The sequence below is a fragment of the Tenrec ecaudatus genome, chromosome 16 (genome assembly GCF_050624435.1).
Source record: "Tenrec ecaudatus isolate mTenEca1 chromosome 16, mTenEca1.hap1, whole genome shotgun sequence".
NCBI lineage: Eukaryota > Metazoa > Chordata > Mammalia > Afrosoricida > Tenrecidae > Tenrec > Tenrec ecaudatus.
The window spans coordinates 22,710,106-22,723,309 of NC_134545.1; the positions used below are offsets into that span (position 1 = coordinate 22,710,106).

General features: G+C 42.2%; 1 protein-coding gene across 1 annotated transcript in view; it reads left to right on the forward strand.

Annotated features, from left to right (window-relative positions):
• LOC142428942 (solute carrier family 5 member 4) overlaps positions 1 to 13,204 on the forward strand; it is a 55,650-nt gene that overhangs the window by 30,139 nt on the left and 12,307 nt on the right. The window contains exons 11-12 of the mRNA XM_075533866.1: positions 169 to 319; positions 12,031 to 12,199. Of these exons, the coding sequence (XP_075389981.1) occupies positions 169 to 319; positions 12,031 to 12,199 (320 nt within the window). The remainder of the gene's footprint in view (positions 1 to 168; positions 320 to 12,030; positions 12,200 to 13,204) is intronic.

The window sequence follows — 13,204 nt, forward strand, 5'->3', positions numbered from 1 at the left end:
TATCAGGAAAAGCATAGGAAACACCACAGGTTCACATGCATGAATAGGTGGATCAGCCAAAGTTTCAGGTGACATTTTTATTTTCCAGTGACTCCCTGGATAATGCAGGCAATCAGACATCATGGTGTTCCGCCCCTAAACAATGGTTGCTCCCTTTTCTGGCCCCAGGTCTGCGAGGCCTGATGCTGTCCGTCATGTTGGCCTCTCTCATGAGCTCCCTGACCTCCATCTTCAACAGCGCCAGCACCCTCTTCACCATGGACCTCTACACCAAGATTCGGAAGCAAGCATCCGAGAAAGAGCTCCTGATAGCTGGACGGTAAGGATGTTTTTCATTTCCTCCTGAAATTTATCTAGAAAAGTCCAAAGTCAACATGAAACTCCATATAGAGACTCCTAAAGTGAACCTAAAACTCTCACCTTCTCTAATACGCCAGTGCATTGGCTCCAGAAGTTTCTATGATCATGACATGAAAGAAGTAATAGATTCGCATCCACGCAATTTCACCGTTTATCAAGTATATGTATAAAGAATTGAGCCTTGCCAGAAAGGGATAAACTGACAAAAGGGACTATTCTAGAGTTTGCTTATTGAATTATATCAATTCAGGGGTCCCAGAGAAACCTGCAGGCCATGAAGCAATCAGAGTGAAAGCGAATAAACAAAGAAGTTGGATAGTATATCTTTATAATTTTCATATAGACCATGTATTGTCACCGCATTTGTAATGTGTACTTTTCAATTAAAGTATAATGATATAGGCAGCGGAAGACACTGGGAGGAGGGCGAGAGTTACAAAGGCAGCAGAGGTGGATACTGTCATACACACAATCCTGCAACAACAGTGACCTACAAGTAGATGCACAGATAGACATGCAGGCTGAGGGAGTGTGGGAGGGAGAGTAGGAATATACCCATAAATATGCATATGTATATGTACACGTACATATACGTATATGCAGATATACCACAGGGTACCCAAAAAAATCTGGGAAAAAACTGCTGGGGGAGCTTACATGGTACACATTTTTCCCACTAGGTGAGCATCAAGCAAGTAGCTCTGAGTTAGTGCACCCAGAGGCATCACCTGGGAAGGTTCTCTCTGGTCACAGTGAACTTTTTCATAAGAGTAGTTTTCCTCAAACCTCGTTTTTCATGATGGTGGATTCAAGAGAACAGCGTGCAGCTTTGAAATTTCGTTTGCTGCCTGAGAAAAATGCCGCAGAAGCTGTTGTGCTGTTGAACACAGCTTACAAAAACAGTGCTATGGGAAAAACTCAGGTCGATTGAACCTCGTTCCAGATATCTGTCAAGTTCCCGCATGGATAAAAATGTAGACAAAATGGGTTCACTTGTGCTCAAAGACTGACAGTGGACCACTGAAGAGATGGGAAAGTTATCTGCGCTGTCTTGGAGCCTGGTTCAGTGGATTTTAACAGAAGATTTGGGAATGAGAAGGGTCACTGTGAAATTTGTGCCTTGGGGTCTGACTGACCAGGAATAAAAGCATCAACTAAAAACATGCCGGCTTTGAAAGAACAGCCCCAAAGTTACCCAGACTACCACCCCCCAAGGTCATTACTGGTGGTGAGACGTGGTTCTATTCTCTCTCTCTCTCTCTCTCTCTCTCTCTCTCTCTCTCTCTGATTCTATTCTTATAAGCCTGAAAGCAAAGCAAACATCGATCAATCAGTGGAAGACGTCAAAAAAAAAGATTGGCAAGTGAAATCAAAGATCAAGATGATGCTTATTTTTGGTTTTTTGATGCTAGTAGGATAGTGCATTCGGAGTTCATTCCACCAGGTCAGACTATAAATCAAGCTTTCTATTTAGAAGTTCTGAAAAGATTGTGTAACCGTATGCACCCCAAAAAAGCTTGATTTGTGGCAGGCTTGGGACTGATTTTGCTACCATGACAACGCACCTGCTTATGGAGCCACCTCAGTGTGCCAGTTTGGGGCCAAAGAAACCCAGGATTCCTCTCTTGCACCACATACCTTACTAACCTGACCTCATTCCATGCAACTTATTTTTGTTTCTACGAATGAAGAGGGATATGAAAGGACAATAATTTGCCAATGTAGAAGAGGTGAAGAAAAAACGAGGAAGGTGCTGTCAGATGAGTTTGAAAAATAGTTCCAAAAATGGAATCACAGATTTGACCAATGTATTAAGTGTAATGGAGAGTACTTTGGAGATGATAGGGGTGTTTTGTTAAAAAAAATTAAATTCATAGCTTTGAAAAGAATTCGTGTTTGGGGTGGTACTCCCTCATATATATATTTGTTAAAATATATTGAAACATGAGTATTTACTTTTTTCTGAAAATATACCCATGAATGTAGTGAAGCATACAGGGGCAGACTTATGAAAAGTTCTTTGACATAACCAAATACATAGAGTGAATGAAGTGCTGGGCCTAGGGGGTCAGGAGTGTGATACCGGGGGACATCAAGGTCAGCTGGCATATTATAGTTCACAAAGACAATATTCTTCATCCTACTTTAGTGGTAGTGACTGGAGTCTTAAAGGCTCACGAGCAGTCATTTAAGGTTCTCCCCATCTGGAAGAGATAAGAGTGATTAAGATTGAAGAAACATGGAAACAATTAGGCCAATGAAGTAATGGGCCATGTAAACATCTGTCACCTTGACCCTGAGACCCGAAGAATTAAATGGTACCTGGCTACCACTACCAACTGCTTTGAAAAAAGTCATTTTAGAAAGCCCGAGACAGAATATGAGAAAAATGTGGACTGAAGCTCAAAACTATCAAAGAACTAGGATCTTCTGTCTGATAGAGACTGGAGGAACTCTTAAGACTATAGCCTGGAGTAAACCTTCTTGTCTAGAACTGAACTCATCCCTGATTCTCAAATCTTATCCAAGCATCAGGTAGGATTATGAGGGGGAACAATAGCATTAGAGAGGTACTCACTAACTTAGCATAATCAACCATTTAAGATCAAGGGGACATCAATTAGGAAGGGCTGGGTAAGAGAGAGTTATGTAAACAGGAGACACAAGGAGGTAGTGGAATGTGATGTTATTGATATGAAGCAATATATTAATTGTTGAATTGACAATTGATTTTCTCTTTAAACTTTCACTCAAGTCCCAATAAAAGGCTTTTAAAAATGAAAGAATAAAATCCCCACAGAAAACGTGTGAAGCATAAATATACAGTTCAATAATGTGTCATAAAGTGAGCCCAGGAAACCATGTCAGGTCAGAGTGTGGGAATCACCAGCAGTCAAAGGCCCGCGGGCTTCCTTTGCTCCAAAGCTAACCACTGTGACATCTCACACTGTAGTATAGTCCTGTTCAGTTCTAGACTGTGTATAAATAGAAGAACTCCAGATGCCTACCCTCATGTCCGTCTTCTTTTATTTATATTGTGTTGATGATATTCAGTCACGCTGCATGGTTAGCTGTATGTCGTTCATTGGCTTGCTTGCTGCATGGTATTCCATTATATTACAGTTTATCCACTCTGATGTTAGTGTTCCCTGGGATATTTCCTAATTTAGGACTATTGTAAATAACGCTGCCTTGGGGATGTTTGTCTATTCCTCTTAGTGCACATGGACGCTGTCATGGACTAAACTGGCTCCCCCCAAATATGTGGGCAATTATTCTCAGTAATGTAATTATGCCATTTGGTAATTCTATGTAATCATCCTTCATGATTGTGATGTGGTCTAATGTGATTGGTCAATTGGTTGTAAGGGGACCAGGATGGGATGCAACACCCTTACTCAGGTTGCAACCCTGATATGACTTAAAAGGGGTTTCCCTGGAGTGTGGCCTGAATCGCCTTTTATCCTAAAAGATTAAAAGACATTAAAGAAGAAAGAAGAGCCATAGAGATTGTATTAGTGTGTGTACATTAGAGAAACAAATCCACAGAAACTCATATGTATGTGAGAGAGAGTTTGATATAAAGGGTAAGTGCACATCAAGAAAATATCCCAGCCCAGTGCTGCCTAAGCCCACAAGTCCAACATTAGCCCATATATTTGACACCAATCCACAAAGTCCTCCTCCATCTCACAAAACACACAAAATGATGCTGACAGCCAGAGAAAAGCCAAATCAGTGAACGTGTCAGCATCTCAGGCTGGCATGGATCTCCACACGGCTGCTCCAGCACCCAGGGCTGCATCGGGGTAGGTCCATGTGACGTCTCCTCGAGGATGACTCAGAGGAAGTGAGCCTTGCCAGCTGAAGAAGGGAACTGGCTGAGGCAGCTGCACCCTGGTCTGACCATCAAAGAGCAAGAGACCCGAGAACTTGAAAGGCAAGGCTCACCGAGCCATTTATCTCTCCGCCATTCAAGTAACCCCACGTGTGTTTATCGGCCAGGTTGGCACAATAAACTTTAACTATCTCAGAGATAATATAGCATCCTAATGGAACACTCTGCCCAATATCTTTCCAACGGAGACCTGGGGGGAAGTGGGGAGGGAAATACATACAGACAATAATATTAGACCTCTGAGCATTAAATGAAAAGATAAAGAATTGGGTTAAACACTGGTTGGAAAGGATGATGGAAATAGGGCCTGCGGAAAAATGCAGAATGGGATCCTACACTGTATCCAATCATTTCAAGGCACAGAGGCCACACGCATAAGCCAAGAGAAGCAAACCTCATGGAATCCCTATTGCAACGGAGACACAGTTTGGACAGATCCAGAGCGAAACAAGATGAGCAAAATATGGGAGAGGAAAGTTCAGAGAAGCTGGCAAGCACTCTAGTGCCGTGGGAGACTACAGAACCAAAGAGAATAAGTGAAGGAGGGTGAGAAAACTTACTCACAGGCAAAGATAGTGGGGGCAATGACGGTGATTTCCAAACAACTGCACATAGTAAACATTTTGACCAGATTGAATCAAGTGATCTGATTAAAGGCCTCAGATCTTTTCAAGGAGTATTCTGAATTACTTGCCTCCAGAGTAAGGGGAAAGGATATACTTCAACCCGGAATAAAAGTTACATTTTATCAAAGGAGAAGGAAAGATTTGCTGCTATTCTTTATCAAAGACAACAACTTAGTATTCAGCAACGACATAGGAAACCTTCTGAAGAAAATTGATCTTTCAAAATTAACCCACCGGTGGCATCTTTTCATCAACGGTTCAAAACATAGTTTGAAATGTATTCTTTTAAATAATGGAAACTGGGGTTGGGGGAAACAGGGGAAAAAAGAGGAGCTCAATTGAAAGTAAATGTCTAGAAAAGAATGGTGACAAGATGTGTGCAAATATGCTTGATACAACTGAGGTCTGATTGTTATAAGAGTTGTAGGAGCTCCCAATAAAATGACCTTTTAATGCATATATATAATAAATAACGGCAATAAATATGGTTGTATTCCAATGAGTCACTCCACTAGGATGAAAGAAGAGTACAAGGCCATCTCTTTAGTCTTGGAAAAGGTAAATAACCAAGAACATTAATGGATGTAGACTTGAAAATGGTTAATTTCTTCTTAGTCAACAACATGACTGCATGTAATATCCTTGCTCTTTATGTCTTTGGAATAATAGAACCAAATAAACATTGGGCAAGAAAAGATTGTCCTCCATGGGGAGAAAGGTGTGGGGAGTGGCCAGCGTCATGGACAGGGGAACAACTAGGGAATCGAAACCAGCATCTAGGGGAGGGTAGAGATCCTGTGAGTATTAGAGCAACACCAAGCTAGTGGAGAGGAAGCACTAAGAGGTGGAAGAAGGGGGAAAGTGATGGCAGGGCAGGAGGAGGCAAAAAGAAAGAGAGGCAAGCTCTAGGAAGCAAAGGTGTGGACAGGGAAATTAACAGAGGTGTGCACTTATGTAAATACGTTGATCTGTGACAATAGAGGCATTGGCCTATGTACATATATTTATAAGGTGATACACTGAGGCTGCAGATGGGTCTTGGGCCTCGGCTCATACCTTCCCCTCCATACAAGAACACTTTGTTCTAACAAATTGGCATTCATGATGCTCACACCCACCCCCTACATGATCACTGAAGACAAAATGGGTGCATAAGCAGATGTGGTGAAGACAGAGGATGGTGTCGGGGTATTAAAAGATAGTGTCTGGGGTCTTTGAGGCTTCAAGTTAAATAAGCAGCCATCCAACAGTGAAGCAACAAGCCCACATGGAAAAAGCACACCAGCCTGTGCGATCATGAGGTGTCATCGAGAGTGGGCAATGGGCATCAGAAGATTCATAACAAACATGCATTGGTGATAATGGAAGGGGATTGGAGTGGAGACCTAAAGGCCATCTGTGGACAATGGAACATCCCCCCACAGAGGGGTCGCAGGGAGGGCATGAGGCAATCAGGGTGCACTAGAGCACTAATGGATCACACAGTATACCTCTGATCCTTTAAGGCCTCCTCACCCCCCACTATCACGACCTCAGTGCCGCTTCCCACTCTGGACTAGACAGGAGCATGTACATAAGTTTAGGCAAGAAATAAAACTCACAACACAGAACCCAGGAACAGGAATGGGAATAGAGATATCAAAGGAATAGGGGGAAGTAGGGGAGAGGTGGGGAGGGAGGGGGGCACCAATCTCAATGAATGACACATAACCACACACCCCCATCCCAGGAGAAGAACAACAGAAACCAGAAGGGAAGGGAACCAGTGGTCAGTGTGAGATTTGAAAATAATTAACAATTATTAACAAATAATAATTAACAATAATCTCTCAAAGGGCCATGGGCGGGGGAAGATTGGCCTCCAAGGGAAGATAGCATGGCTGGAGGACAAAATGTAATTAATGAACCTTTGGTAGCATGAGATAGAATCATACTCCTTCCTCAATACATATGAAGCTAGGCTCATGAAACAATTTGTAAAGGCTTTGGATAAAGGCAGCTTGTGAATTGAATACACAGTGCATAAGTTACCTGGACTTACCAAAACTGAAGGCAGGAATTTTCAGGGGTCCACAGATCAGACAACTAATAAATGATCTACACTTCAATGAATGAAATCAAATCATGTACCTGGTCTTCATTTGTTCTTGTGAAAAACTTTCCTGGCAACAAGGTGGTGGATAACTATACACAATTAGTAGAAGTGATGCTCTTTCATTTCAACAGGCTTGGTTGGAACATGAGTGTTAAATTCCATTATCTGCACAGTCCCTTAGATGTAAGCAAAGGGCAAGTGAAAGATTTCACCAAGACCTGAAAACAATGGAAGCCAGATACCAAAGAAGATGGGGTGCACACATGATGGCAGACTACTGTTGGAATCTTACGGGAGAGCATCCTGGCAGGATCCCATTCCTGGAAGTCTCCCAGAAAGAGCTTCATGTGTGTCGAATAACTGCAGGGTTTTTATCAGAAATCTGTGCTTTTGGTATGAAATAAGTATTTTCATGTATTGTACTTTTCTCTTTTAAAATGTTTCCTTCGTGCTTAAAAGATGCTAATTTAAATACTACATCACAATATCCTGGTGCTTTTAATGGGTTAACAGAGTGAAAGGTGGAATATGGAACATGTTCTGTAACTCTAAAACTAGAGCTGGTAGGGGGAAACCGGTGTGATTTTTGGAATTAGCAGGTCAAATATACCCAGAAACAAGTCTAACATTTGAGGCACAAAAATAGGTTCACCAATGTTCCAGAACAATATCCAGAAAGATGTTTACTTATGTTTTATTGACTATTCCAAGGCATTTGACTGTGTAGCTCATAACAAACTTAATAGTCTTGAAAACAATGGGAGTTGTGAAACACTTAATTGTGCTCATGAAGAATGTGTATATGGATCAAGAGCCAGTTGTGTGAGCAGAACAAGGAATACTGCACAGTTAAACTCAGAAAGGTGTGCATCAGGGTTGTATCCTCGCACCATGCTTCTTCAATCTGTATGCTGAGCAAATCCCCAGGGAAGCTGAGTTATGTGAAGAAGAACGTGGTATCAATATTGGACGAAGGCTTATTAACATCTTGTAATATGCAGATAACACAACTTAGTTTGCTGAAAGTAAGAAAGAATGGAATATCAAGGATTGCAGCCTTCGGTATGGATTACAATTCAATGTAAGGAAGAGCAAAATCCTCAAGACTGTGCAAATAGGTAACAGCATGATAAATGGAGAAAAGATTGATGTTGTTAAGAATTTTGTCTTGCTTGGACCCACAATCAATGCTCCTGGAAGCAGCAGTCAAGACATCAAACGACACATTGCATTGGGTAAATCTGCTCCCCGAGACATCTTCAGAGCGTTGAAAAGCAAGGGTGTTACTTGGAGGACCAAAGTAGCCTGCCCCAAATCATGGTATTTTCAATTGCCTTATAAGTAAGTGAAGTGAAAGTTGAACACTGAATGCAGAAGACTGAAGAAGCTGTGTTTGAATTACGGTTCTGGAAAAGAAAACTGAAAATACCATGGACTGTCAAAAGAACAAACCAATCTGTCTTAGAAGAAGTACAGCCAGAGTGCTCCTTAGAGGCCAGGATGGTGAGACTTCATCTCATGTGCTTTAGACATGTCACTCCCCAGAGAAGGACGTCCTGCTTGGTAAAGGCACAGCAAGAAAGAAGGCCCTCTATGAGATGGATTGATGCAGTGGCTGCAACCATGGGCTCAACTGTAAGAACAGCAGTGAGCAGGGCACGAAATGGGTGTTTTGTTGTGTTGCTATGAGTTGGAATCAAAACCATGGCATCTAACAACAACTTGCATGTATGGTTTATGATGTTAACAATGTATGCTTATTTACTGTGGCTTAGCAATTGAAGCTCCTTTCATGGTTTCCCTACTGGGTGGAAGGAAAGCAAGAACCCTGCTATTATTCTGTTAACTTGGAATGTCTCCCTTCCCCTTGGCTTGTTCACTGAGTCGGGTGGTCTGGACAGCCAGCCTCAGTTCAGAGTAGAGGCAGGTGCTGTCCAGTCCAGAATGCCCTGTCTGCAAAGACTGATTTTAGAGGATCCCTATGTTTCCAGTGAAATAGTGTGAAAAGAAATGTGCCCCTTCTTAAAAGATTGCACTGTCTTGGGGACATCTTGGTACAGTTACTATTACTTTAGTAAATCAAACACTAGGGGGGAAATACTCAATACTCCCACGCCACCTGACCTCAGGCTTGATGCTTAGAAAATACTGTAGACAATGGTAATACATCTATGTTTCTGTGGTGAATACCAGGCAGGATTGGAATTCGGGAGGCTCGAGATTGCTCAAGTGGGATTAGAATTCCAAGTCCCACTAACAGATATAGAATGTTGAGCACAAATCTTCTTTATATCTCAATGACAGTGGATTCATGACTCTTATATTATTATAAAAATCATTTTACTGGGGGCTCTTACAGCTTTAAAACAACCCATACATCAATGGTACCAAGCATATTTTTACATATGTTGCCATCATTATTTTCTAAATGTTTACTTTCTATTTGAGTCTTTGGTATCAATTTCCTCTTTTTTCCCTCCCTCCCCACTCCCATTCTGCCACTTGATAAATTATAAATTATTGTTATTTTCATATCTTACACCAACTGTTATCTCCCTTCCTCCCCAATTTCTGTTGTTCGTCCCCCTGGGTGGGGAGATGGTGGTTATGTGTCAATCATTGCAATTGGCTCCCACTTCCTCCCCTCCTCTCCCTACTTTCCCCTACCCTCCTGGTATCACTACTCCCATTTCTGTTCCTGGAATCCGTGTGTCGTGAGCTCTTATCTGTACCAGTGTACAGGCTCCAGTCTAGCCCGAAGTGGAAGGCAGGACTGGGGTCATGATAGTGGGGGGGTGAGGAAGCCTCAAAGAACCAAAGGAATATTGGGTGTTTCATTGATGCTTTAATGCACCCTGGTTGACTCATCCCTTCCTTGTGAACCTTCTGTGAGCGGATGTCCCATTGTCATAGCTCTTTTGTTGTTGTTTGTTTGTTTTTTTTTTCTCTCATTCAATAGCTGTTATCTCCAAGACACAACCATGAGGAAAAAAAACAGTTTATGGAACTTATGACTTTAGGGGGAGATAGGCAATGAATAGACGCGTGCTGCATCAGATGATAAGAACTATAGGAAGGAAAGAACATCGGGACAGGAGGATGGCAGCAATTTAAGACTCCAGGTGTCCTCTCAGAGGAGGTGCATTTGAGCAGAACCCCGAAGAATATGCAGGATTCTGGGGAAAGAGCTACCCTGCATGCTTCGGACAGGCACATACTTGCAGTGTTGGAGTACAGCAAGGAGTGAGATTGGCACATGTGGGAGAGTGGTAAGCGAGCAAGGTCAGAACCGTGATCATCTGAGAGTTCACACAGTACCTTGAAGGCCATAGCAAGGACTTTGGATTTTACTCCATATGAGATAGCAAGCAATTGAAGCTCAGAAAACCGGAGTAGGCCTAATCTAACTTCCAATGATAGCAGTGGTAATGATACTGCAGGTTATTTATGGGGACTGGTCCAGGCATTTGCATGGTTTATCATACTTAGTTTTCACAAGGTTGTGAACATTCTGTAAAGCTTACAAAGCAGGAGTGTGTACTGCAATCTCCTGCTCAAATGTTTGGTCCTCTGTTCGTATAAACACTATCTCAGGTGGGCGCAAAAATGATGGCTTTTTAGGGGCAGGCCAATTATAACAGCACTAGCCTGTCAGTTTGTACGAGTCCTGTGGTGGCTTGATCGTTGCTGTGATACTGGCAGCTACCGTACTAGTATTTCAAATCTCAGCAGGTCTCCCGTGGAGAACGGATCTCAAGGGCTCTTCCCTACTAAGATAAACCAGGAAGAGAGAAGAGGGAGTTCACTTCAGAGGGATTAGCCACTGAAATCCTTGGGAACAGCAGCAGAACGTTGTTTGATATAGTGGCAGAAGATGAGCCCCTCCAGTTGGAAGGCACTCAAAGTACCACCTTAGTGCAGTGGGGGGAGCTCAGCATCCAGGGCTTTCATTTGCTGATGCGGCACGGCTCAAAATGAGAAGCTGCGGCAGAGATACATTAGTCGTCGGAACATGGAATGTAGAACGTCAGCAATGGGCTCGAGGGTAACAACAATTCAGAGGATGGTGCGGAACCACGCAGTGTCTCATTCCATTGTTCTTGGGGTGGCTATGGGTCAGAACCAACAACAGCAATCAATTATACAGTACAACTTGCAAACATGGGAACCTGTGTAAGGCAGGAAGCTACCGGACAAGAAAACCTCAAATATTTACCACTAATACACAGCAAGAGAAGGGTGGTAAGACTGAACTCTGTCAAAAGTGGGAGACTTGTGAGATTCCGAAAAGCTAGGCAGTCCTGTCACTTTCCAGCTCCCACAAGTTTCACTGTATTTCCCCAGAGTACTGTGGGATTTGGACAGGTGACTAAGTTATGCTTCCTGGTTTTAGGAGCCTCTGATGTGTTTTCACTAATTTATCAACATTTCCACCAAATGCAAAATATGACATTTCTAACATATTACATTTCTAGCCAAATCACCCAGCAAAGCTGTTTTAATTTCTAGCCTGTAAAAAAAGCCAAAAACTTATCGCCCCTTTAGGTATGGGGGGAAGGCAAATAAAATATATATATGTATATATAAATAATTGTTTGATTAAGAAAACTGATATATATATATAGTTTTCTTAATCAAACAATTATTTACTAATAGAACTAATATAGTATTTCTAATTAATATACAAGGGAGTTTCAAAGAGTTAGTTTTCATTCCCTTCCCGCCCCCCCCCCCAATTTCATGAAGCCCTACTTTATTATGTACATTGCATTAGGGAGTGGCTAATCAATCGCTGACATTTGAACGTTTTTATGAATGGGTATCTAATCACCTAGATAACGATATTATAGCTCATTGTAGACAAAGAAGTGCTTCATTGGCATTCTCCTAACTGATGGACCACAAGGTATGGCATGGGTTCACGTGAGTTGAAGGACTTGAACTTGTTGGGAAAATCAATGCATGGCTACAAGAATGAAGGTAAGAACTACAAACACAATGACCATATTGATGCTGCTTATGCTTAATAGTGAATCTTTTTTTCTTTATAGGTTATTTATCATTTTATTAATTGTCGTCAGCATTGTATGGGTCCCGTTTGTGCAGATATCTCAAAATGGACAACTGTTTCATTATATAGAATCCATTTCTAGCTACCTGGGGCCTCCAATTGCAGCTGTCTTCCTACTGGCCATCTTCTGTAAAAGAGTCAATGAGCAGGTAACTGAACCCTGGGGGATATTTTCTCTGCAGAAATGGGGGAAATGGTTTGTTTTTTCTGGGATAGCAAAATGCATCCTTGTCACCCTATCTATCTCAGGATTGGCTTCAGTCAGCCACAATTCCTGATTCCTTTTCATGTGTATCACTAGCTAGTGTATAACCACTGTTGGGCACTAGATAGACTATTGACCTTTCTACACAATATGATGTACATACATGACACAGCGCTGAACAACACAAGTTTTGAAGTCAGATTGTCAGGGCCCGACACTGCCCAGTCCTGTGTCATTGTCACAATTGTTCCTGTGCCCGAGCCCGTTATGGCAGCCACCGTGTCAGTCCATCTGGTCGAGGGCCTTCCTCTCCTTCGCTGCTCCTCCACTTGACCCAACACGATGTCCTTCCCCAGGGACTGGTCTCTCCTGACAACATGCCCAAAGTCTGGAAGACAAAGCCTGACCATTGTTGTCTGTAAGGAGCACTCTGGCCAGACTTCTTCCAAGATGGATTGTTTTTGCCTGTGGTGCTTTCAAGATTCCTTCTCCAGCACTGCAGTTCAAGTGCACGCCCAATAGAACTGGGATCACTTGCCTCTGTGTCTCAGTGTCCTCAGCTGTAACGTGAAGATAATAGTACTTATTTTATGGGAGGTTGTAAGGATTATTTGAGATAAAATATGTAAAGTATTTAAAAGGATACCTAACCCACTAATAAAGGACCCCTGGTGGTATCGTGGGTTACAGTGGTCTGCTAATGATAAAGTCAGCAGTTCAAACCCACCAGCCACTCCAAGGGAGAAAGACGAGACTTTCTGCTTCCATAAAGATTTAGTGCCTTAGGAACCCACATGAACAGTTCTATTTAATCCATGGGGTTGCTGAATCAGAACTGATTTCATAACAGGGAGTTTTTGAGAGTCTGAACACCCGAATCAGGGTTCAAAATATATGAATTACTCTTACATGTGTGTACATATATGATTATTATATGCATATCGATAGA